Below are 27,264 nucleotides of genomic sequence, written 5' to 3'. Positions count from 1 at the left end.
ACACAGTAACAAGCTAGGGAGCTAGATCCTTCTCTAACCTGCAACCTGGGGGGGATGTGCTGACAGGTAAACTAGGCCTTCTTCTAGGCCTAGGGTATACTTGGAAAATGTACCATGTTAGAAAATATGCTAACTATAACCCATTTGAACTAGCACAGTGTTAAATATATTTTTGCTCTTAATGTGGACAAAGACAGTTGTGCAGAAAAGCCAGTCCTGGTTAACTCTTACTCTTAACTATTACGATGTGCTTCACCCATATCAATACACTGTCTGACAACTTCTGCCCTTGGATGAAATAAAGATATGTTCTAGAGGGCAGACTTTGCCCTATCAGTTAAAATTAAGCCCTCTGGACAAAATCCTACCTGCTTCCATGGCGCTAAAAGGGAAGGGGTGAATGATGAGAGAGGTTAGAGAAGTGTAATTTTCAGTGAGGTGTGCCTGAGGTTTTCTATATATTGCACACTCACCAATAAAAAACAGTGTATACACACCTGATCTTGCTAATGCAGAAATAAGCAAGAAAAAGTTGAAGCCATGTGTATAAAGTGACAGTAAAGGACATAATTTAAAAACAACACCAACAAAATCCTGTGTGGTTCATTTTTGTTTTTCTGTAGTCTTCAGTCTCTCTGTTCATTGACCTGGTCAACACAAGTGAGTTAAAAATATATGGAAAAGTGTACATATAAAACCTTCTTGTATATAAAACCTTGGATCTAAAACTGAATTAACATTGAGCATATTATAGGCAGAGCTGGCAGCAGCATCTATTATTAAGGTTTTGATTTCTGATATTTGAATAGTTATTTGAAAACAAAGGCCACCTCAGCCTTCAAGCTAATTAGCCTGGGCAGACCCTGACGCCCCTTTGCATGTCCCTTGACATGTTACTTCAGGAGGGCTCTACAAGGCTGCTGGGGTCTGCCCTCGAGGTTTGAGGATCAAGGCCTAAAAGAAAGCATCAACCATGGAGGGTTAAAGGACCTACGAAAAAAACAAGCTAAGGCCATTATGTTCAAGTGAAGTTAGATAAAGCTTGCTTTGATCAATAGAAAATTTAATTCTTTTCTTACAAAACTGTGGTTAATTAGCTAGCCTTTTGAATTCACAACTAAGAACCTCTCTTGTTTGTAGCAGGATGTTAAGCACGCTACGATATTGAAGGAAATTTCAAAAGAAGTTTTTATTGAGATTGCAGGCTCATTGGGGCTGGGAATGTGTCCTTAGGTAGGGCCACAAATTCAAACAGCTCTTTATAAAAATAGACTATTTTGAAATAATAAGTTGAGAGGAATGATTTTGTTCACTGGTTTCAGACATTGCAGATTTGCACCCTCTGGTGGCACAGATAGGTTTAAAAAAGGGAAGGCAAGATCCAGCTTAGGCTGTTACAAGCATAACTGAATTTTTTGTGCCAACTTCTTTGTTTGTTCAGCATTAGTATGGTAGACTGGAAATTCATTTGTAGCCTCAGGAAAAATAAAATTGAATCCTTTATTGAATTAAATGGAAGTAAAAAATAAAATTATTACAATGTCTCGTGTTGTTTAATTAGATATTAAATTAAAATATTTTTTCTGCCCCTACACTTTTAATTTTCAATATGGTGCAGGATTTCTATTGAAAATACATCAGTATGTTGTAAAAGTAGGTCAAGGGGAAAGCTGAAGGCTAGGTGTGTGGCAGTTTGGGGGTTTGGTATCCAGGAAAGTATGAGGAGGCAGTTTTGGGATTGTGGGTTTAGAATATTCTGAGATGATTCTGTCAAACTGATCAGGAATGAAATAACTAACAAATGGCTTGTATACATTAAGGATTTTTGGCACCGGTCAGCAATCTCTAGGTAAGATGGGCTGCGCTGGTGTAAAGTGACTCTTTACCAAAGTGTAAAGTGGGTGTATCCTTAATGTTGATGAGCCTAATGTTGACATTTAAATTGTTTCGTTTTGGAACTAACAAAACATTCAGATACATGGGGCATCCCCATAGTTTTCAGACTCTTGTGCAGATTTAGGAAGACAACACTGCTCGTTTATTTCATTTGATGTTTACATTGACAGCTTCTTTGATGTGTGATTAATACAGTATTCAAATTCACAAAATAAGATACCACTCGCTGTGCAGATGTTCCCTGTCTGATCCTGTGTTGCCTGGTTCTCCAGGGAGCTTCACTATATCCATGGTCTCTGCTAGGCTCCTTGGGCTTGGCTCCTGTTTAATTGGGATCCAAACACCAGTCATAATTGGCACCAAAATGAGACCTCACTCACAGAAAATTGTGCTGACCTGTGACCCACCCTCTCCTTTTCACATGAGGAATGAAACAGTTAACAGTGTTGTCATTTAAATGGTCAGCAGGCACAGGAGTAAATGCCGAGATTGGTAGATTTTAAAGCCAGGCAGTACATTGCGATCATCTGGTCTGACCTCCTGTATAACACAGGCCTTAAAATTTCCCTGAATTAATTCCTGTTTGAACAAGAGCATATCTTTTAGAAAAACATCCAGTCTTGACTTAAATATTTTCGGTGATGGAGAATCTACCCCGACCCTTGGTAAGGGTCTAATGGTGAACTACCCTCACTGAATGGGTCAGTTCATTCTTCTCAGCGCTATTTTCTTGGTTCTTAAGTCGGACTCATCTCTGCAGTGGTTACCCCAGGTGCACGTTTTTGAGATTCTTCATAACCATAACAGCTAGAGACTTACTTTTGTTAAAATGAAAGCTGAGATTATGGAAAGCAAGATATCAGCACTTCTCTAAAGCTAGCCAAGGCATATGGTCACACACTGCACCTAGCACGACTGGCGATAAGGGGGCATGTTCAGTTAGCTTGCAGGCATGAGAGCAGGTACTAGGAGAAAGCACATGCTGCTACCTTTTGAAACAGCAGTAACATGCGCTGTGTAGTGTGGTGCCTCCAAGTTTCACTGAGCTGTCTTGTCCTGTGTAGAGATCATGGCTCTGCAGATCCCCACGTACCTTTTAGTGTTGTGCTCCCCACCAGTGTGCCTCATATTGGTAGATTTTTGCCTGATGATGAGGTACCTAGATGAACTTCTTACTTGCTGAGCTGTACAACAGCACACTGAATGACCAGACTGAGGGATTATGGGTACGTTAATAAAATTTGGGCCAGAACAGTGACCCAGCATCAAAAATAAATCGCTGGACTTTGGGGGCATTTGTTCAATTCCTGTAATCCAATTATGGTCAGAAAGGGCAATTTGTTCCTAAAAGCAAGATCAGCAATTGACTGGGCTGGATTTTGCTGTCCGTTCAAGTCTGCAGTAACTCCACTGGAGTTGTCATAAGTCTATAATGTATGAATCCATCTACAGTTCAAGCACAGTTCATGGTCTTAATATCAAATGGTTTTTATTGCTGAGAGAGTCACTGGTGAAACAAAGGCCTTTAATTATGGAATAAATGAGTCCCAGCATTTAGTCACATTATTACCAGGATGGTGTTCTGCGTAGTATCTTGGATGGGTATCTGCTTGGGGTGGCTAGCCTCACTCACAGCTTGCACCACTATTTACGCTCTGTTTTGTGCACACTAGCTCAATCAGAGCTAGCGCAGGTATGTCGCCTCATGCTGGAATGACATCTTGTGACATTCCTGGGGTCCTCAGGTTGTGAGGCACCTCACCACCCCCTGCCCTTGGTGTGAAGCAGTCTTGTCTGTGCCTTCTGTGGTTCAACTCCCTGAAACCACCAGGCTCTGGCAGCACAAGCCCTGACTTCCATGTCTCTGCAGACCTCACCCTCTCTGTGCAGGCTAGTGATAGGCACACACCAACCCCCGAGTCCTTGGAGTGGTCCCTACTGTATGCAGCCCATGTCACAGGACGCTCAGAAATGACCAGGTAAGCTGTCCCTGGAGGAATAGTACACACGCAGCTTGACTGGTACCACTCAGGGTCAGGTCCTTTATAACAGCATAACTCAAATATATTTATAGTTGATTATTAAGGATTAAGTTTTAAGAGATAGTGAGTAAGGATAATGAGTGGAAACAAAAAGGGTTACAGATATAACATAAAACACAATCCTTATCAGTGCTTATCTTTCCTGTTTAATAAAGTAGATTTCCCCCTAAGGGGTTAAATGTTTGTTTGATAGAGCTGCACTTTGTCAGCCTTGAAAACAGGACACCTGGCAACCCTAGCCCATTGTGAAATAATACAATGCTTAATTTACATGTCAGTTGCTAGATGGACAAACACTCCTGGTCTGAGTGAAAACCTGTCTCTGCTGGTGACTCATATCTTGATACAGACACTCAGGATATATTTTCAGTACATATACACAACCCCTTAAATATCATCCCCTACATACATCACACAATATTATTAACCAGCATGATCCTGGCTTTCATTTAAGATCTTACACAACACTCTTTATGAATAAATACTATGAAAGCAATATGTTAGCTGTAGTGAGTTTGTCAGGCCTGCTAGGAGTTGCTGTTACATGACAGTGAATCCCTTGCCAGCTGGGATTCAGGAGTTCTGAGGGTCACACACCGCCAGCTCCAAGTGAAAATATACCCTAAAACTGCTTGCATTTAACACTTCAGACTTTACACACAGACACACACACCTTCTTAAATTCTAATGCATTGTCCACTTTTTTTAAAATGTGAAAATAAATTACATTTGTTTTTTGCCATTTGTTACACTTTATCAGGGATAAAAGAAAAGGAGTACTTGTGGCACCTTAGAGACTAACCAATTTATTTGAGCATAAGCTTTCGTGAGCTACAGCTCACTTTATCAGGGATGTCATTTTAGATAAGGTTTCTACGTGGTAGTCTCTATGGTATGTATTTGTACATCAGACTTGTCACAGAGAAAAAATATATGAAGGATTTGTGCATAGAAAACTTTATTTCTGGGTACAAGATTATAGTAAAGACCGTAGTATAGTAAAGATTTGTGAATGGGAATTCATTACTCATGCTTAAAAAGAAACACAGTCAATACATGCTTTGTTGGGTTGGGGGCCTTGTAGTATCCAGCCTGATGTTCAAATTCCCACCTGCCTCTCCCCTAGCAACCAATTGGCTCAACATTAAATGTGTAATCTCCCTTCTTTCTTTCAGGCCAGCTGGGAGAATTCTTGCCTGCAGGGGGAGGAAGGGCTGAGGGAAGGGGAAATGTATTCAGAACTAGTATCTGTCTTTTACTGGGGCACTGACAGGAATAGTGGATGGAGGCTTCCTGTTAAACAGAGTGACCACTGATGTGTCCCCTGCAATTGTGCAGTAAAGAGAGAAGAGATAGTTAAGGGGTGACTTGATCACAATGTATAAATATTTGTATGGGAAACAAATTTAATAATGGAAGAGCCTTCTCCTTTGCAGACAAAGGTATAACACAATCCAATGGCTGGAAGTTGAAGCTGGACAAATTCAAACAAGAAATAAGATGCACTTTTTTAACAATGAGGGTCATTAATCAGTGGAACAATTAACCAAGGGTTGTGGTGGAGTCTTCATCACTAGACACTTTAAAATCAAGATTGGATGTTTTTCTGAAAGGTGTACTCAAGTTCAAATAGGAATGAATTCACCCAAGTCCTATGGCCTGTGTGATGCAGGTGATCAGATTAGATTATCACAGTGCTCACCTTTGTCTGTATAGTCTAGGAATTTGATTCCCTAAGGGTTCAAACTATTCCCCAGAGAACTTTCAGTTTGAGCCCACAGCAGCTGCTTTTGCACACACTGTAGCAGTGGGATGTGCGCGGTAAACATCACCTCGACATTGCCATGAAGCTTGTCAAAACTCCTTGAATTATTTTTTAGCCAAAAAAAAGCCTTATCTCCCTGCCACAGAAATGTTTGTGAAAAACATTTGATAGTTGTTAAATATTTCACATGCTTTCACTGATACAACATTTGACGTGGCATCATTTCACACCATACTTTGCCATGGCCTATTGCTTTAGGCCATAACAAAAACCTAACCCAGCAAAACCTTCTTTGATCTAAGGATATCCTGTTTAGGCTATTGTAACCCTTTCTGGCATTATTCATTCTGAATAACCAGTGTGAAATAGTTTGCTCCTTGCTCCTGTTTCTGCCTCTTCTCCCCCACCCCTTCTTTTCAACGTGGTGGATGTGAACAGTTAAGCAGGCTCTATCCCTCATTTGGGGCCCGTGCTGCCACCTGCACCCACAGAGACTCATACCTTACTATAGGTTTCAGAGTAGCAGCCGTGTTAGTCTGTATCCGTAAAAAGAAAAGGAGCACTTGTGGCACCTTAGAGACTAACCAATTTATTAGAGCATAAGCTTTTGTGAGCTTCTTAAATTAAATAAATGTGTTAGTCTCTAAGGTGCCACAAGTACTCCATACCTTACTACGTAAGTAGTCCTATTGATGGGACTGCTCGCAGAGGGCAATGAGGCAGGCCCTGTGGAGCCCAGGTGACTGCGCAAACTACTCCTAAAATGGTGTAAGCTATGTCATGCCCTTGCAGTACATTTTGTGGGCATAAGGCATGGGAATGGCTTCTATTGCACCCCCCCAAGGACGTAAAAGGGACAGATTTGGCATTACAACCAAGAGGGGCCTACAGCGATTCTAGAAGTTCTTGGGAAAGTCTGCCTTCACTTGTATTGTGAAGCTTTGAGCGGCCCTGTCTCCTCGGAGTGGCTGGGGATGCTCTAGTACTGTCCTTGGGCTCACCTCTCTTGTCCCAAAAGGATACTGAGGGTTAGCTGACCATTTGTCCTGTGTGAGCTGCCACATTCCTTGGTTGAATGCAGCTGGCAGGGCAAACTGCTGCAGCTGTGGACGACACAGGTTAAAACACTTGGGATGTACATGCTACTAGCCGCTGCTGACCTAGGGTATGTTGACAGTGTCCATTTGCATATACCCATTGCTTTCTTTGGTGACTCCTCCTTCATTTGTATATTGCAGCATGCTATGTTAGACAGACCGTATGCAGGCTGCTCAGGGCTAGGTGCAGCCCCACATGATTCCCTCTAACTCAGAGGTAGCAAGTCAGGTGACGTACCAACTCACTACCATAAACATCTTGCTCCTGTAGAACCTAATGCACGGGCATAGGGTGGATGATGCGTTTGTTCAGAGTAGGGTACTAATCACCATGAGCAAGGGTGGCAAAACTGAGGTCTTAGTTAGAACTCTGTGAATAACTGGTTGGGGGTTTTTTTGGTTTGCTAGCTGAACCAAAAAAATGGTCCTGGGTGAATTTGTTTTGGGTCACACAAGATGTTTTGGTTTTGAGTTTAATCTTTTAAAAATTATAGTAAAATTCAAAATTAATAGTAGTTTCTAATCGAAACATCAAAATGTTTCCTTTTGAAAATACTGAAATGTTTTGATTCTTTCAAAAAAAAAACAACAAACTTTGGGGGTGCGGGTCTGGGTAGGTGACCAAACATTTTGGTGAATTCACACAATGTTTCAGTTAACCTAAATCTGTATTTTTGAGCAAAAAATGGTTTGGACAGACAACTTCACTCAGCTCTACTACTAGTGTGACTAGAGTAAAATACAATGTCCAACTATTATTTTAATGAGGGGCTCTAACAAACTTTCCCCTTTAGTATTTGATTAGCCGCATATAAATAAAGGTGTGCATGCCTGTAGAAAGGAGGGTTCTGAGACTGAGCGATCTGTTCACTTGTTATCCCACTTCAGCAAAAATACTTTCTAAAATCCATAACCAAAGAATGAGACAACATGATGTGACAATTTAATTCTGTTACATCTATTCTGCCTGAGAAGTGTACACTTTATTCCTGGAAACAAACAGAGCATATTACAGAGTAGTGTTCAATCTGTGTAATTTGAAATCTGGTGTTTATGTGAAAACATAATAAGGAAGTGATGATATCTTGCCCAAGAAGAGAGAAATATTTAAATACAGAGAGTGGAGCAATCTGGTGTACTCCAGTGGCAAAAAAGAAAAAAAGATCTTAATAATCCTATGATCAATGAAGATGATAAAACATTATCCAGGAACATGTAGCAAACTTCATCAGAATCAGGGAATTTCCCCACCCAAGGGATTTTTCACAAGGCCAGTGCATCACTGGTCCTTGAAAATGGATTTGTAAAATTGGTTTATACAGTACCAGGAAATCAGTTTTTAAATTACAGTAGAGTAGGCAAAAAGTACCCGATATTTTTTTACTTTTTATTGAGGGAAGTCAGTATTTCAGGGTGACTGACTTAGGAAAACACAATTAAAAATGAATGTCTGTTCCCTTACAGTCACAGGCATCAAACAGAAAAGCACTCATAATGCATAAAAGCACAACAGTATCTGTAATTTCCTATGCCGTGTGCTTGTGGCCTCTCCAATTGTTGCTCTTTCTTCTTAAAATGCAGTTATATCTATAGAATCTTTTTTAAAAAATTCTTGCAAATAATTGGAAAGTGCTTGTTGAGGATCATATTGAATGTAACCCTTTAAAATGTTTTCTTTTTTATATATTTTACTTTTGGTACAACTTCAGCTCTACAAGATTCATCGTGATGAGAAGTATGCAGGAGACAATTCACAGGCAGGTTAGAATATGATCATTTATCTACATACGCTTCTTCATTTTAAAAAAAATGAGGCCAGATTCTTCGCAAGTATAAATCAGTGTAGCTCCATTCTGTTCAGTCTAGTGGTGTTCCCCCATCAGACAAGCTGGCCCATGACTGACTGAGGCCAATTGGCAATGTACTGCTAAACAACGTGTATCACTTATAAACAAGTTTTGAGTAATAGTCCCCACTTTTATATTACCTTTATTTTATGGCGTAGAGCACTTAGCTGGTGCTCAGAGTTAAAATACAACAGTTGTAGGTGTATTTAACAGTGGGTCAGATCTTTAGCTGGTATAAATTGGCATAGATCTACGGCCTGAACTGAAGGGTGCTATACTGATTTATGCCAAAGGAGGATTTGGCCTAAAACCTTCCAAATTAGGACCATTTTAGGACAAGTTAGGCTGGAAGAAAAGCAAACGGGTCACTAAAACTTGTCTATGTATGGCTGACTCTCCTCTAAAGAGCCAGTTCTGGTGTATTCTTGGTGTTGTGAATGAGATGTTGTTGAATACAGGACTGAAAGTTGGGAATTTCTGCTTTCTAATTCCTAATCCAACATTGGTTCCTTTGCTTGTATTTCTTAGGTTTCCTACCCCATGTCATGTTGTTTGGTTACAAGCTAAATTGTATTCATTTTAACTACTTTTCAACTTTCCTTTACATCATTTAAGGACAGTTAAAATTTAATCATGAATGAAATGGAAGATGCATTCATTATGCAAAGAGTCCTGTGGCACCTTATAGACTAACAGACGTATTGGAGCATAAGCTTTCGTGGGTGAATACCCACTTCGTCGGATGCTTGTAGTGGAAGTTTCCAGAGGCAGGTATAAATATGCAAGCAAGAATCAGGCTAGGGATAACAAGGTTAGTTCAGTCAGGGAGGATGAGGTCCTCTCCTAGCAGTTGAGGTGTGAACACCAAGAGAGGAGAAACTGCTTTTGTAGCTGGCTAGCCATTCACAGTCTTTGTTTAATCCTGAGCTAATGGTGTCAAATTTGCAAATGAACTGAAGCTCAGCCGTTTCTCTTTGAAGCAGTTACTTGTAATTTCCATGTAAGTAAGTTACATACATAAAAGGTTGTTACAAGGAGGGAGAAGAATTGCTCTTGTTAACCTCTGAGGATAGGACAAGAAGCAATGGGCTTAAATTGCAGCAAGGGAGGTTTCGGTTGGACATTAGGAAAAACTTCCTAACTGTCAGGGTGGTTAAGCACTAGAATAAATTGCCTAGGGAGATTGTGGAATCTTAATTGTTGGAGATTTTCAAGAGCAGGTAAAACAAACACCTGTCACGGATGGTCTAGATAATATTTTGTCCTACCTTGAGTGATGGGGACTGGACTAGAAGACCTCTTGAGGTCTCTTCCAGTCCTATGATTCTGATTTTGTACATCTAGTCTCCCTGCAGAAAGTCATCATGTTCAAGGTCTCAGCCAAAAGTTTGTCACAAAAGTTATTCAATGTATCCCAGTATCCCGGGGAAGTGGGAGAAGGAAATAAAGCTAAGACATTCACTTTTTCAGAAAACATGCGCTATTATGTAATAAAAGTATTTTATCTGAGGAGGAAGAGGCACAAGATCAGTTTTTAGGGTTGTAAACATCTTTTATTGATCTAAATGATCTGCCATTTTAAACCAATAATAGCAGGTGGGTGAACAAACAGGTGGGGAGAAGGGATGATGGTATAGCTGCATGCACAGTCTGTAGGTGTAATAACCCAGTCAGCAGCAGTAATCACAACTAGTAGCAAGACTATTAGCAAGACAGAGGAGCTGGGATCTTGATCCCTCAGTGCAACTCAATAAATTCAGGAGAGTGGCTTTCAAACTTTCACCACTGTGTGGAATAAGATAAAACCCTTGTTACCTTCTTGTACAGGAAATTTTGGGATTTTAAAGTAATCTTGGACCTCTAACGGGAAAAAGCTACTCTCAGGGCTTGTCTATACTAGATATGCTACAGTAGGAGAGCTGACACAGTGAAGACTCTACCTACGTCAACAGGAGAGTTTTCATAGATTCATAGATATTAAGGTCAGAAGGAACCATTATGATCATCTAGTCTGACCTCCTGCACAATGCAGGGCCACAGAATCTCACCCACCCACTCCTGCGATAAACCTCTCACATATGTCTGAGCTATTGAAGTCCTCAAATAATAGTTTAAAGACTTCAAGGAGCAGAGAATCCTCCAGCAAGTGACCCGTGCCCATCTAAACCCACCCACTCCTGTGATAAACCTCCAGGGCCTCTTCCAATCTATCCTGGAGGAAAATTCCTTCCCGACCCCAGATATGGTGATCAGCTGAACCCTGAGCATGTGGGCAAGATTCACCAGCCAGATACCCAGGAAAGAATTCTCTGTAGTAACTCAGATCCCACCCCATCTAACATCCCATCACAGGCCTTTGGGCCTATTTACCATGAATATTTTAAAAGATCAATAAATTGCCAAAATCATATTATCGCATCATACCATCTCCTCCATAAACTTATCAAGTTTAATCTTAAAGCCAGATAGGTCTTTTGCCCCCACTGCTTCCCTTGGAAGGCTATTCCAAAACTTCACTCCTCTGATGGTTAGAAACCTTCATCTAATTTCAAGTCTAAACTTCCCAATGACCAGTTTATATCCATTTGTTCTTGTGTCCACATTGGTACTGAGCTTAAATAATTCCTCTCCCTCTCCAGTATTTATCCCTCTGATATATTTATAGAGAGCAATCATATCTCCTCTCAATCTTCTTTTGGTTAGGCTAAACAAGCCAAGCTCCTTGAGTCTCCTTTCATAAGACAGGTTTTCCATTCCTTGGATCATCCTAGTAGCCCTTCTCCGTACCTGTTCCAGTTTGAATTCATCCTTCTTAAATATGGGAGACCAGAACTGCACACAGTATTCCAGGTGAGGTCTCACCAGTGCCTTGTATAACGGTACTAAAACCTCCTTATCTCTATTGAAAATATGTCGCCTAATGCATCCCAAGACCACATTAGCATTTTTCACGGCCATATCATATTGGCGGCTCATAGTCATCCTGTGATCAACCAATACTCCAAGGTCCTTCTCCTCCTCCGTTACTTCTAATTGATGCGTCCCTAGCTTATAACTAAAATTCTTGTTATTAATCCCTAAATGCATGACCTTACACTTCTCACTATTAAATTTCATCCTATTACTATTACTCCAGTTTACAAAGTCATCCAGATCTTCCTGTATGATATCCCTGTCTCTCTCTAAATTGGCAATACTTCTCAGCTTTATCATCCGCAAACTTTATTAGCACACTCCCACTTTTTGTGCCGAGGTCAGTAATAAAAAGTTTAAATAAGATTGGTCCCAAAACCGATCCCTGAGGAACTCCACTGGTAACCTCCCTCCAGCCTGACAGTTCACCTTTCAGTATGACCCGCTATAGTCTCCCTGTTAACCAATTCCTTATCCACCTTTCAATTTTCATATTGATCCCCATCTTTTCCAATTTAACTAATAATTCCCCATGTGGCACAGTATCAAATACCTTACTGAAATCTAGGGTAAATTAGATCTGCTGCATTTCCTTTGTCTAAAAAAATCTGTTACTTTCTCAAAGAAGGAGATCAGGTTGGTTTGACACGATCTACCTTTTTGTAAAACCATGTTGTATTTTGTCCCATTTACCATTGACCTCAATGTCCTTAACTACTTATTCCTTCAAAAATTTTTCCAAGACCTTGCATTCTACAGATGTCAAACTAACAGGCCTGTAGTTACCCAGATCACTTTTTTTCCCTTTCTTAAAAATAGGAACTATGCTAGCAATTCTCCAATCATACGGTACAACCCCTGAGTTTACAGATTCATTAAAAATTCTTGCTAATGGGCTTGCAATTTCATGTGCCAATTCCTTTAATATTCTTGGATGAAGATTATCTGGGCCGCCCGATTTAGTCCCATTAAGCTGTTCGAGTTTCGCTTCTACCTCAAATATGGTAATATCTACCTCCATATCCTCATTCCCATTTGTCATGCTACCATTATCCCCAAGATCCTCATTAGCCTTATTAAAGACTGAGGCAAAGTATTTGTTTAGATATTGGGCCATGCCTAGACTATCCTTAACCTCCACTCCATCCTCAGTGTTTAACGGTCCCACTTCTTCTTTCTTTGTTTTCTTCTTATTTATATGGCTATAGAACCTTTTACTACTGGTTTTAATTCCCTTTGCAAGGTCCAACTCTACTTGACTTTTAGCCAGTCTCACTTTATCCCTACATGTTCTGACCTCAATAAGGTAGCTTTCCTTGCTGATCCCTCCCTTCTTCCACTCCCTGTATGCTTTCTGCTTTTTCTTAATTACCTCTCTGAAATGCTTGGTCTACAACTCCTGCCTATGAATTTTTTCCCCTTTCTTGAGATGCAGGCTTCCAATAGCTTCTGCAGCTTTGACTTAAAGTAATCCCAGGCCACTTCTGCCTTTAGATCCATAAGTTCTTCAGTCCAATCCACTTCCCTAACTAATTTCCTTAATTTTTGAAAGTCAGCCCTTTTGAAATCAAAAACCCTAGTCGCAGATTTATTTTTGTTAATCCTTCCATTCAGTTTGAACTGAATTAGCTCATGCTCACTTGAACCAAGGTTGTCCCCTACAACCATTTCTTCTATGAGGTCCTCCCTACTCACCAAAACCAAATCTAAAATGGCATCCCCTCTAGTCGGTTCAGCAACTACTTGATGAAGGAATCCATCAGCTATCGCATCGAGGAAAATCTGAGCCCTATTATTATTACTAGCACTCGTCCTCCAGTCTATATCTGGGAAGTTAAATTCTCCCATGATAACACAGTTTCCATTAGTATTTACTTCATTAAAAACATTAAAGAGAGCTCTATGCATATTCAAATTAGATCCCGGCGGTCTATAGCACACCACAAGCATTATCACAGGGGAGGCTCTGTAGTTTTCTTCCCCCATGTGATTTTTGCCCAGACAGACTCTGTCTTATCCATTCCATCGCTTCTTATTTCTTTACATTCTACCTCATCATTGATATACAATGCCACTCCACCATCTTTACCTTTATTTCGGTCTTTCCTAAACAGCACATACCCTTCAATACCCGTAGTCCAGTCATGACGACTATTCCACCATGTTTCTGTTCTCCCTCTAATATCTGGTTTCACTTCCTGCACCAGTAGCTCTAGTTCCTCCATTTTGTTACCAAGGCTCCTCGCATTGGTGTACAAACATCTCAATTTTTGCTGTTTGGCCTCGCTCACATTCTGTACCCGATTAGGCACGGTCATTCTACAGCCAGTATGACCTATTAGACTGGTATCCACACTGCCCTTCCTCCTTATATCCATTCTCCTACTCACGGCTGTATCCTTTCTTACTTTGTTTTCTTCCCTCTCAATGCTAAAATCCAGCGTGGAGATTACCTGGACATCTCCCAACCATCTCCCCCAGATTACTAGTTTAAAGCTCTCTTAATCAGTTGTGCCAGCCTCCATCCTAGAAGTCAATTTCCTTCGCTACTCAGATGAAGTCCATCCTGAGAGAACTGTCATGAACGCCTCTCAGTGGCCATACATCCCAAAGCCCTCCTTACACCAGTGCCTATGTCATCTGTTGATAGTCATAATCTTGTCGCACCTTTGTTGCCCTTCTCTAGGAACAGGCAGAATCCCATTAAAGATCACCTGAGCCTCGATTTCCTTAAGCGTCTTCCCCAACCTGGCATAGTCTCCCTTGATACGTTCCAGCGAGAATCTACCGGTATCATTTGTTCCCACATGAAGGATAATTAGGGGATTCTTTCCCGCTCCCTTTAGGATCCTTTTCAACCTCAGGTCTACATCCCGTATCTTAGCACCTCGAAGACAGCACACCCTTCTGTTCTCTGGATCAGCTCTGGTTACAGGCCTGTCTATTCTTCTCAGTAAAGAGTCCCCGGTCACGTAGACCTGCCTTTTCCTGGTGACTGTGCTGTTCTCCAGTCTATCCCCCGTTCCCTCTGGCTGCAAGTTCTTTCTATTCCTAGTCTCTCTTCTAATCCTCTTCAACCCATCCTGTATCCTCCTGGGACTCGTATTTGGTGTAGTCTCCATTGATTCTTCCCCTTTTGCTAAAGGACTAGCTGCTCTTCTCTTCTTCCTCGCCCTTCCACCTTTAGTGACCACCTGCTGAGCCCTTCTTCATTTTCCAACTCTGCAAACCTATTTTTGAGCTCCATTTCTCCTTCACTAGCGCATCTTTTCCTCTGTCTGGTTCTCTTAGTCACATGCTTCCACTGTCCACTTTCCTCACCCAGCAGTATCCCCTCAGAATTCTTCAGTCCTGCTTCTATCTGCAAGTCTGAGCTTTTCCCTTCAGCTGCCTCATGTCTTTGCTCCATAATCCACTCGACCCCCTTTTAAACTCAATCAGACTTTCCACCTGCATCTCCAGTCCTCTGATCTTGTCCTCCGTCAGCTCTATTAGACGGCATTTCATGCAGACAAAACTCTTACCAGGTAGCCCCTCCAGGATCATATACATACCGCAACTTCCACATCCAGTCATCTTCATTGTGTCTTCCACTACATGGGTCACTCCCACTGCTGCCTCTGTATCTGTCATAGCCTTCCCACCTAAATCCTGTTAGTCTGGGAAACACAAACCACACCAAAACACCACAACCCACAGCAAAAACAAACCCCAAACAAGCACCACAATACAAACTCCCCTTACAAACTCCCACTGAAACTCCCCTGTTTACAGCTCTGTTTGATGGCTCCTGTGCCGCTGCAGCTGTCTGAGAGGTTCTCCTGTTGGTATAGGTACTCCACCTCCCGAGAGCAGTAGCTAGGTCAATGAAACAATGCTTTTATCAACCTCGTGCTCTCTATACCGGGGTGAGGTCATCTTAACTGTCACTCCGGGATGTAGATTTTTCACACCTCTGAGGGACATAGTTGGGTCGACCTAACTTTTTAGCGCCACTGAATCACAGCATCTAAAGAGTATTCCTAAAACAAACTTTTGATCAATTTTAATCACTTTAAAATATTTACTATATTTATAGTTTACATTACTTTAAATTCTAAGACATTTTAGTAAAATCATATACCCATTAAGCTTCAAACCAATAGTACTGTGTACATTATATTATATATCTTTATACTATTGTATGTTCACATTAGATGCATACCTCCAGCATCACATGAAGTTAATAAATATCAATTTAATGATGGTCCTAATCCTTTAAATTATGATTATCCCTTCTGAACAGTTCTCTGTGATCTGTGACTAACTGGCACTTTAGATACTACAGTGATGGGCATTTTAGAAATATGTATAGATAGATAGATGGAAATTATTTTACAATGTAAGGTAAACTGTGGCTATGTATCTGAAAAAAAAATCTAGAAGTTTACCAGGTTACCCTTTTGAGATTATCATGAAGCATGTAACATGCATCTGTTTTATCTATTTCCTGGTCTGATAGATGGGATTTTCTCTCTTGTCAATGTCAGGAATGGTGGTTTGGTTTGTAGCTAATTGTTTGTTTTTAATCACTGTAACTCTTTTTTAACATAAATACTCAACAAAATAAAAAAATGTCCAGCTCAGTTCCATGTGGAGAGGCAGGACAGTCTTCTGGTTAAAAAACAGGACTGGGAGTCAGGAGACCAAGTAGCTTGTCTTTCATGTGCAGCAAATTCCTGGGTGATCTTGGCCAAGTTACTAAGGGCCAGATTTCAAAGGTATTTAGGCACCTAAAGAAGCAGATCGACACCTAGTGGGGTTTTCAAAACTGCATAAGAACTTAACTCCAATTGATTTCAATGGGTATTAGTTGACATGGGCCAGATTTTTAACAGTATTTAAACCGAACTCCCACTGATTTCAATTATTTTAAAAACCTAGCCCCTGGGCAATTTTGAAAATCCCAGTAGGCAACTTTAGGTGCCTAAATATCTTTTAAAAATCTGGCCTTGATCTGTCTCTGCCTCCATTTATCTGTATAATAGAGCTAGCAATATCTCCCTACCTCACAGGGGGCTGTGAACATAACGAGCTTTGGGATTTAAGATGGAAGGGGCAGTAGAAGAGCAGTGTATTTATTATTGTTGTCATTTTAAAGTTTTCATTTTATATTTCTAGAATCCCACTCCTTCAGATGCAAGAACAGGAGGAAAGAATCAATTGATGTCAAATCAATAACCTCTCGAAGCAGCGATGGTAAGAAAATAGAAATCCAAAAAGAATACAGGTTTCAGAGTAACAGCCGTGTTAGTCTGTATTCGCAAAAAGAAAAGGAGTACTTGTGGCACCTTAGAGACTAACCAATTTATTTGAGCATGAGCTTTCAGGAGCTACAGCTCACTTCATCGGATGCTGTCTCTAAGGTGCCACAAGTACTCCTTTTCTTTTTTTAAAAAAAGAATACAGTTAGAAATACAGAAAGCAAGTGACCTGAGCAATCAAAATACGGAGTTAAACAGGACAGCAGTAGCATTCTTCTGAGCTACTGATGGAGAGACGCACAAGTGACCTTTGACATTTCTTCCAACGTTTTTTGTTATCCATTTATGTTGAATTATGAGGTACTTCCCAAAACAGCAGAAGACACTAACTTTTCAGTATGATGCATGATCGTGTACAGCCTGCATGAAGGTGAGGTGTGGCTGTACCGCAGCAGGGGTAGGAGGGTTCTGGAAGAATGCATTTATGGAGTGCCAGCTCTCCCCCCTTTGAAAGGATGCAGCTTGTGCTCCTCCTATGCTTGTTCAGCTTCACAGGCCGATGCAGGAGGGGGTGGGGCCTTCAGCCCACAGGGGCCTTGTACTGCTACTGGCTAAGACTCACTCCTTATTCCATTGGTGGCTGGTCACTGTGATGGGATGTGAGCATGGTGATGCTAGAGGCTTCTTTCACCATTTCTGCTCATTTGCATGCACTCCCAAGCAATCATAGTTTGCAGAGATCTAAGAACCTGGTTTTGGTCCAGCAGAGTCTCAGGGTTCAGAGTGTGAAACAAATAAAAGGAGAGTTGAAAGAAAAGCTAGACTGAATTAAGGCTATTTTAATTCTGAAGGAGAGTGCCGATACAGGGATTTAATGTGGTTTTAACTAATCCATTTAAAATTTACAGCTTCAGTTAATTCAGATTAATTTTCCTGAGTATTCCCATGTAGACAAGCCCCTATTAGGCACCAGTATACTCAACTGAATCAGCTGCAGTGGTGGTGCTAGTGACCTGCTAATAGCTTCCTGCTGGACCCTCGTGGGCAGGGGATTAAGCAACTTCGAACCCCTTTGCTAGCTAAGGGCATATTTTGTTAGGTCATTCCCAATGACAGTCTCTATGTGCCAGTGACTCATAGGGCTCTTTCATTGAAATGCGTGTTCTGTGTTACATGCAGTGTCAAAATCTAAATCTGTATATTTTATGCAATGGCAGCGCCAAGCTTACAGAATCGTCGGTATTCATCAATGGCAAGAATCCACTCAATGACAATAGAAGCACCCATCACAAAGGTAAAAAAATGTTATCACTGACTGCTACTGTATGCCACAAACTCAGGATACTTTGGTACTATCTTTGCAGAAAAATATGTGGGTGTATTTACAACAAAGGGACTGTAGAAATTGTGCATCTCAATATTATTTACTCTGTTACAAATATCCTCTTTGGGTCTCTCCTTCTATATCATAGCCATAGAATAGAATATCTGTGTGGCCTCTGTTTTCTCTTCCTTTTATATTGAGAGCCATTTAGAAAATCATAGCTTTGCCTCCACAATCACAATGTTTGAGTGCTGGCCTGGATTCTTTGTCTGGAGACCTGTATAGTCCCATAGTTTATCGGGTCTCAGTAGTCTTGTGGCATTGCCACCCATTAGCCTACCTATAAAATACCTTGGGCCCAGACACACAACTTCTAATAACGATGCCTAGGCTAGGCGTTCACACCTCTCTCTTCACTCAGGCTCCTGGTCCCCATAGCTCCTCAGTAGGTTTCTCCTCACCTAATCTGCTGTTTAAAGCACCAAAATAATAGAATGTAAGGGGAGGGAATTCAAATTCAGAAAATCTAGACTCTGGTTGTTTATATAACACACTTAGTATTTGGGGTGACCATAGGACTTCTACAAAGTGTGAAATAACACAGTATACTGACTGCTGTCACTGTAAATGTCGTGGGGATTAAGATTTTGTAATAATATGAAGGGAACAATGTTTTTTCTTTGAAGCAATCTGATTTCACTCTTCCGTCCAACCCCCTCAGGTTATTAACATCATCAATACTGCCCAGGAGAACAGCCCTGTCACGGTAGCAGAGGCTTTGGACAGAGTTTTGGAAATTTTACGGACAACAGAACTTTACTCCCCTCAGCTAGGTACCAAAGATGAAGATCCTCACACAAGTAATCTTGTTGGAGGTCTGATGACTGTGAGTAGGAAAAGAAAATTTAAACAAACATCAGCTAACTGATCTGACACAGGGGGTATCTTTCTTCCACCACTGGGGCAAGAGAATCCCTGCATCCACCTGACTGAGGGTTCATCAGCTATAGTGCCTATGCCTTCAGGGGGAACAGGGACTACAATTCAGCTTTACTGACTTGCCTTGCATTTAGGCCACACCAGTGCAGTTGACCTGAGAGGCACCAGTAAGCATGAAGATTGTTACCATTGCTGTTTTTCAGTCAGGTGGCTTGGAAACACTGCTACTCTTTTATGTGAATAATTCTTTAGTTCCATTGGAAACTACATATATTGATAACCTAATCGGTAGTATCCCAAGTTCCTGAAAGCTTTTAAGAAAAAGTTACCCGATCACTGCACTGCAATTGAACTGAAGAATTATTATACACCTGATGCAGTCAGTGACTATACAAAAGTTTGTAAAACTGAACTTTGACCTGCTAAGGAGCCTTTTACCATGTCCAGACTGCCCTACACACCAAACGTGCATTGGATTTTCATAGTGGAATATCTCAAACCCTCTTCCTACAGATGCTGGTCTGGAGCCCCAGAATGGGTCGCTTGTGGAAACAGCATAACTGAAATGCAAAACAAGTGACATTTGTGAATTTCAATTAAAAACATCATGCAACCGTCAATGAAAGGGGATGAGAGGAGGCCAATACATTGTTGATCAAATAAATACCCTTTCTGGAGACCTCCTACCAGTGGTATTCAATAGTCCGAGTGTCCCTGCTTTTAGACCTGTGTCATTAAAAAGGAAATCTTGCAGTAGCAGTTACCACTTTTATCAAACTTTTCAACTCCAAGAAAGTGGAGTTGGAGCTTCTAAGTCCCTTGCTAGTTACTTCTACCTCTGTACTGGAAGACTGAAAACAAGCATGCTGCTTGAGGCACTCCCTAAAACATGACCAATATTTTAGGTAGCCAGGGCTAGTTCCTATGGGGAAATGGTGTAAAGCATTCTTTATACTTGATAATGGTTTCCTACAACTTATAGAATCTTTATTTCAGGATGGCTTGAGAAGACTGTCAGGAAATGAGTATGTATTTTCTAAGAGTAAGTTTCCATGTTAAACTTTCTTTGCCTGTGTTGTGTTTCATTGGCCGCAAACATTGATTTAGAATTCCAAGCTAGTTTGCAGTTTGATTATTTGTCTTTGGAAGTGGTTTTCCCAGTAATCTGAGAGCAAGTGTTTGAGCAAGTGTCAGTCTGGTTCAAGTAGTCAACATCATGTATCTGAGAAATGTAGAAACCAGACGGGAAAAGAATTAAAATGAAAAATGTTAATTAAACAAATATGACCATAAAAAGTCATCATTTGATTTGTTTGCTCTTCTTGATTTATGTCTAAACTTGTATAAAAGATACAGTACCTGAAGATATTTCTAAACTTGGTGTCTTCAGAAGGAATTAATTTTCTAATAAGGATCCTGCAAATGAAATAAAAAAGTTTTAAAAATCCATAATTAATTTCATTCCAAAATTTTCTTTTGACAGACATGAACCAAAGCCATAGTCACCTTTCAGTGCCAATTACCGTCAATGATGTACCACCTTGTATTGCACAGTTACTTGATAATGAAGAAAGCTGGGACTTTAATATTTTTGAATTGGAGGCTGTTACAAATAAAAGGTATGTGACTGCTTTCTGTACATACCCATAAATGAAGCTGTCAAGTGAGCTATGGCACAAAGGAACCCTGTGTGTTTCACTATGTATTTTGCCATAGCTCTTTCAGAGAGACCCTCCCTTGTTGTGTGTGTTGTCACTGTACTACTTTGCAAACAGGTCAATATGCTGTTTTCGGAAATCCAGTGCAGCTGGCCAGAAAGAGTCAGTGTCCATGCTAAGTGTACAGCCACCTCACTCTGTCAGTCTCTTCTTCATCTCAACACCCTAGGCCTACAGGATTCTTTCCTCATCAATTGATCTTGTCTCCTACCTGCTCCAACTCCCTCTCCAAATAGACATTCTGTTCGGAATACTCTGCTGCCTTTACCTTCTAGATGCCCCCACAGAATCCTTTTCTCCCAATTGCTCCACAAGGGATGTTGAGGTGTATTTTGTATCTGAAGGCTGCTCATGGTCATGCAGGAAACAGCAGACCCCCATTAGAGGAGGTGCTGGGACAGGTCTGTGTTGGGGGTTTAAAAAAAATAGATGGAGGGGAGCAAATGGTACTGGGCCCAATAGATTTTAAGGCCAGAGGGAACTATTGGATCATCTAGTCTGTATAACACAGACCGTACAGTTTTACCCAGGTAGCCATCTACTGAGCCTAGGGTGACCAGATGTCCCAATTTTTATAGGGACAGCCCTGATTTTTGAGTCTTTTTCTTATATAGGCTCCTATTACCCCCCAACCCGATCCTGATTTTTCACACTTGCTGTCTGGTCACCCTAACGGAGCCGAATTGTGTTTCACTCAAGGATGCCTTCCAGAAAGGCATGTTGTATTAACTTGGATGGAATAAATGGGCCCAGAGAGTAAAAGCTGTTAACATGACCCTGACACTGTACAATACTAAACAGTTAAACATAGCTCAGGTTTCAAGGTCAGAGCCTCAGCCTGCTTAGTCCCATGTGAGTGTAAACACCATTAAACAGCTTTTTAACCTTTCATTACAGAAAAAGAAGGAAAAAACTGTTAGAGCATTTCAAATGTAAATTATTATGCAGGTCTTTCATTTTAACACATCCCTGATTCCCATTCCCTAAGCTGTACAGAGTTTTTAGAAGGAAACACATCCCCCATCTGGCAGTGTCTTACGTGGTGTTAAAGATGGTAATAACTGTCCTTTTCTGGGAGAAAAGGAGAAAGTTAGTGGAGACGAGCTGCTGTTGTAGTCTGATCCTGTTTCCTAGAAGATAAAATGAGACAAACACACATAACAGGGAAAAGAACAGCATAGAAAGAAAATGTAGCTTCTATCTCTGGTGCTGACTGTCACTTGCAGCATTGCTGCTGGGGAATCGCACATGGTCTTATCAGCCGCTGGCAAACTGGTAGCGGTGTTGGGCTGTTTAGAACATTGCTGTTAGCTGCCTCTCTGGTCACAGGCTTACAGCAGTGTCGCAAAATATACAGTCTTGGCCAGCTAAGCCAGACTCTCTTATTAAGCAGAAGGCAAAAGGAGAGGGATAGGAAAGAAGAAAAAAGGTGCGAAGAAAAAAGACACCATGCGGGGGGGGGGTAGGGGGTAGGAATCAAAGTCTCACACCCCAAATGGTGTTCAGGATCTAGCTACTGGGTCGTTAGATCCTGAACAGCATGTCCTTGGCTACTTCTCTCTGGCCTGGGCTGGGCTGGTCAGGTCATTTCTCAAGATCAGGATGACAAAGGCCCTGTGGTGTCACCATAGGTCTCTGGAGATAGTGAGGGTGCCAGCCCTGATGGTGAAGCTCCTGCCTTCCTGTACTTCTGCCTCCCAGACAGCCAGCTATTTGTATTTTAAGGACCCCAAAAGGAAGTGATGGGTGAAATAGCCCTTGTCCACCAGTTCGGCCTGATTTCCAACACCATGTTTGGTCCATTGGTTTCTGGTTCCACACTTCTCTTGTTCACGAGACATAATTCAGCAGAGTCCTTCAGTTATATCAGTCTGTCTCCTTTTCATATCAACGTTTATTGTTATAAACTATTGTGACATTCTGTAAAATTTTATCCACATTCCCACAGTTAGGCTCATGCTTTGGGTAGGTAGGTGAGGCCCCAATTATTACAATAGGCATACAGTCTTGATTTGAAAACATTAAGAGATGAAGAATCCACTATTTCCCTTGGTAGTTTGTTCCAGTGGTTAATCAACCTCACTGTGAAAAGTGTGTGCTTTATTTCTAATTTGTGTTTGCCAGACTTTAATATCTCATAATTGGTTCCTGCTATGCCTTTATCCACTAGATTAAAGAGACTTATAGTTGGTCCTGCATCAATACAGTAATTCAGAAGCTGAGCAGTGTATGGAATTCCCATGCTTCTCGCCCCAAAAGTCCTGTCCTCCCAAAGCAGGCACAATTTATGCATTGGATATCTCATCAGTGTGGGCCATCGTTTCTATAGGGAAGGAGTGGCTTTAGGCTCCAAGCTATTCAGAGTGATGTTGATAAACAGTATTGCCACCCTCAGGCATTTTAAAACCATGAGTCAGATTCCCAAAAATAATGAGATTTTAAAAAAAAACCACCCAATAGCAGGGTTCTTTTTATTTGCCACTGGGTTTTGAGCTGTTAGGATATACTTGGGTCATGTTCTCAAGTTTTTTTTTCCAAAGACCATAAGGATTAGACTTTATATATAGTCTAATCCTTATAATATATATATATTAAATGAAAGCTGAGGTTGTCACATAATCAGAGAACACCAGGGGCTGGAGTTTTAAGAAAAACACCAAATACCTTGAGATTCCCAATAAAATCGTAAGAGTTGGCAACGCTGTTTGCTCTGTGATGCTTTTCATAGCAGATTAAATTAAGTCTGAAAGCATGGCAGAATGGGTAGTAAACTAACTGCTGGTGGACCAGAGCCTTAAAGAATCATCATCATGTGATAAACTAAATGGTGTCTATTTACACTTGTTTTTTAAAAAATGGAAGGTGCCGAACAAGAGACATGATGCACAATAGAAATTGTTAATTTGTTTGCATGCATGTGTGTTTTTTCTACTTTGCTACATTTCAATGATCCTTGTCTCCTTACTTGTTTTCCAGGCCATTAGTTTATTTGGGTTTAAAAGTTTTTGCCCGGTTTGGGGTCTGTGAATTTTTAAACTGTTCAGAAGCAACACTAAGAGCCTGGTTCCAAGTGATTGAAGCCAACTACCACTCCACCAACTCGTACCACAACTCCACACATGCAGCAGATGTTTTACATGCTACTGCGTTCTTTCTCGGAAAGGAGAGAGTTAAGGTAGAACTTCCATTGTGAATTCTTTACTTTGACCCTTGAATAAACACACTTTAGGACTAATCAGATTATTTGTTCATTAACAGATGTGTCCATGACAGCCTCTTGTTACAAATAACATATTTGTTACTTGACAGTCACACAGTAGAGCTGGGCATCTTTGCAACCAGTAGATAATGCTCCTAACTTCCTATGTCTGCTCTAGCCTTTGCACCTGCAGTCTTTGCTGAGACAAGTAATTTCTCTGAAGTCCATAGGACTATTAACGTGAGTAAGGAAATTAAACAAATAGCCGTTGCAGGATCACACCCTTCATTACTGTGCAATGCAGGAATGCTGAAACCTCTTTTCCCTTTTGTAATCTCTTGAAAATTTTGCTGGGGGGGTGTGAAGAGATATACACGATAAACCTAGGTGAATACAGAGAGAATACTGATCAGGAGTGGTAATGGCATTATTTTTTCTCCAGGGTTATTTTAGGAAATTGAATGCTATAAGGCTTCTAGTTAGAATGACCTTGCCCATCCCTTCCTTCTAGAAACATTTCTTTATTCACAGAAATGTAGCTGAAGCAATTATAAAACAATCTGTGTTTACCCTTTGAAAAATGGTATCTTCAGCCATTTTTCTAGCAAAAGGAGAAAGTTAGTATTTGGTTATCTGGTTTCCTTACCCCAAAATATGTTGTAGTCATATAGTCAAAATCAACTGTAAGACAGATGCAGAAATTAAAATTTTAAATGAGATTTCTACATCTCAATTTACTTAAGTCAATGGCAGAAATATATTTAATTCTTTGACGAAAATTGTAGAACATGAATATTTTGGTCTGTACACAGTGCTTTGCAAAACACAAAATAGAAATCCTGCTGCATGGTGCTTACCATTGCAGACACACACTACGTGGCACAACAGCTCCAACAGAAGAAGGTGCAGAAAGATCACTGGGATGAAGATACAATAAGAAAGCTTCATAGAAGAAGTGGTTTTGAGATGGAGAAAGGATACTCTTGGCACTCAGTGAGTGGGAAGCTCACACATGGAGAGAAGGCCTCTGTTCTGAAGAGCTTACATTTGAACTCTGATATTTACCTAGTGATATTTTAAAGATTGAATTGTGATTACTTACTACGTGATGAATAATGGTAGTTTTACTCTTTCTTGCAGGGAAACCTTGACCATTTAGATGAGGTGGCTGCATTAATAGCTGCCACAGTTCATGACGTGGATCACCCAGGACGGACCAACTCTTTCCTGTGCAATGCAGGAAGTGAATTAGCTGTACTTTATAATGATACTGCTGTATTGGAAAGCCACCATACAGCATTGGCATTCCAGCTCACAGCTAAAGATAACAAATGCAACATTTTCAAGAATATTGACAGGTTAGCTTGCTGTGTTTATTTTATTCCTTTTGGACACTGAAGGCGCCACTTTTGCTTAATATAGAAAATTCACACAAAAGCCTTTATCACTTCTAGAACTATACAATAGACCATTTAAAAAAAAAATCTTTCTTCCCCATGTCAGCATTCCAAATGATACGTTTGGAAATGTAAAGATGTTTCATATTATTTTGTGGAATATGGTTTTACTTAAAAAACCAATTGACTCGAACTCCAGGTGAACGGGAGGGGTTGCGGAAGTATATTGTTACTATCCCTGGAATACTGAATTCTGTGTATTGATTACTCTAGCATGTGAACCTAACTTTCGTTATTTAAAAAGATTTCTATGAGTGCCCTGGTGACTTCCTGTTCCTGCTTATTTCAGACAGATCCTTTACCACATCCCTTTTGAGGTTATGGCATCTCACAAGTGACTTGTAATTGTACTGATTTAGTTTTAAGTTATGTAAAATGGCCACAGGCCACTAAAACCCCTGCTGACATGAATGCAACTACAGTCACTGTTCTGAGTTGCTTTCAAGTTAGTCCATTTTATGTTTGATTTCTGTCTCAAAATGCTTTTTGTGAATGTTGTGAGGAGATCAGGAGAAACACAGTTAACTCTGGCAATGGCCTGCATGAGTAAATTGTTTCATTTTTCTCTTTTAGGAACCATTATCGGACATTGCGCCAGGCTATTATTGACATGGTTTTGGCAACAGAGATGACAAAGCACTTTGAGCATGTGAACAAATTTGTGAACAGCATCAACAAGCCGATGGCATCTGAGGAAAGCAACTCAAATGTAAGATAAATCAGCTTGCTGTTCTGAAGGACTTTGATCTGTTTAAGCATCAAGCAAACATTTAAATGTTGTTTTCATGTACTTATATTTATTTGCACTGTGGCAATGCCCAAATGCTACAATCAAGATCCTGACAAATGTAAGGGGACTGTTGCCCCCTTACTAACATTCAGTGGGGGTGTTTCAGTTGCTAGCTCCCAGTTCTAAAAAGGGGGAAGGGTTGATGGGGAATCAGGACCCTGAGACTGACAGCCCCCAGGAACAATGGGGAGAGGCCAATGCTCCAGGTCAGCCTGAATAACAGGGCGGGCAGGCTAATCAGGGAGTCAGGAGGCCGGGGAGGTCCTGTCCTCTGTGTGAGCTGGAAATGCCTGGATCAGACAGAGGGGCCGAGCTAAGGAGAAAGCAGGGGCCCAAGCTAAGCTGGGGAGCAGAGCTGTGCCAGATCCAGAGGGACCAGAAAAGCAGCCCAGAGAGAGCAGACCCTGTCCTGGGAGCAGAGCTGCAGCAACTAGAGCCAGAGGGGCCAGAAAACCAGCCCACGAAGCAGGTCAGTGCTGGGAGCAGAGTCACAGAAGCAGCCTGCAGAGCAGACCTGTCCTGGGAGGAGAGCTGCAGCAACCAGAGCCAGAGGGGCCAGAGAAGCAGCCCAGGGAGCTGGAGGCAGAGCAGCAGCTGTGCTGAGGTAGAGTGGACCTGGAGCTAAGACAGTGGAGCTGGAGTTGGGGCAGGAGCAGTCCAGAGCCAGGTGTTGTGAGCAGCTGGGGAGAGCGAGGGGGGGACCCTGGGCAATGGGCCCAACACAGGGAGATGCCTCAGCCAGGAGGCTCTGCAGGCCAGACTCGAAGGGGGATTGATAATCCCGACAGGGCGGGGGCAACACTGGGAAGAAGGGCCCTGCCACCCAGAACCTGTGGCCACCACCAGAGCGAGTGTCCAACCCATAGCATCCCTGCAGCACAGCCAGGGTCTGAGAAGGCAGCCTGGGACTTACAAGGAACAGACTGTGAACTGCCCTGACATTCCAGAGACACTGTTTGTGATGTTCCCTGCCACAGAGCGGGTTGATGTGTTTCCTTTAACCTTTCCCATTTCCCCTTATTCTTTTTAAAATT

The 27,264-nt window shown here is 41.3% G+C and overlaps 1 protein-coding gene across 8 annotated transcripts in view; it reads left to right on the top strand.

Moving 5' to 3' along the window:
* Positions 1–27,264, top strand: part of PDE8B (phosphodiesterase 8B) — a 164,760-nt gene that overhangs the window by 121,770 nt on the left and 15,726 nt on the right. For all 8 annotated transcript variants that reach the window (XM_073344170.1, XM_073344169.1, XM_073344174.1 and 5 more), the window contains 9 exons: positions 8,510–8,561; positions 16,721–16,798; positions 18,021–18,097; positions 18,849–19,013; positions 20,063–20,108; positions 20,550–20,685; positions 23,761–23,959; positions 25,124–25,341; positions 26,014–26,149. In XM_073344170.1, the coding sequence (XP_073200271.1) occupies positions 8,510–8,561; positions 16,721–16,798; positions 18,021–18,097; positions 18,849–19,013; positions 20,063–20,108; positions 20,550–20,685; positions 23,761–23,959; positions 25,124–25,341; positions 26,014–26,149 (1,107 nt within the window). The remainder of the gene's footprint in view (positions 1–8,509; positions 8,562–16,720; positions 16,799–18,020; positions 18,098–18,848; positions 19,014–20,062; positions 20,109–20,549; positions 20,686–23,760; positions 23,960–25,123; positions 25,342–26,013; positions 26,150–27,264) is intronic.

This window comes from Lepidochelys kempii, chromosome 5 (assembly GCF_965140265.1).
Source record: "Lepidochelys kempii isolate rLepKem1 chromosome 5, rLepKem1.hap2, whole genome shotgun sequence".
In the NCBI taxonomy this organism is placed as follows: domain Eukaryota; kingdom Metazoa; phylum Chordata; order Testudines; family Cheloniidae; genus Lepidochelys; species Lepidochelys kempii.
Note: the sequence above shows the minus strand (reverse complement) of the source record. Positions and strands in the feature narration are given on the sequence as shown.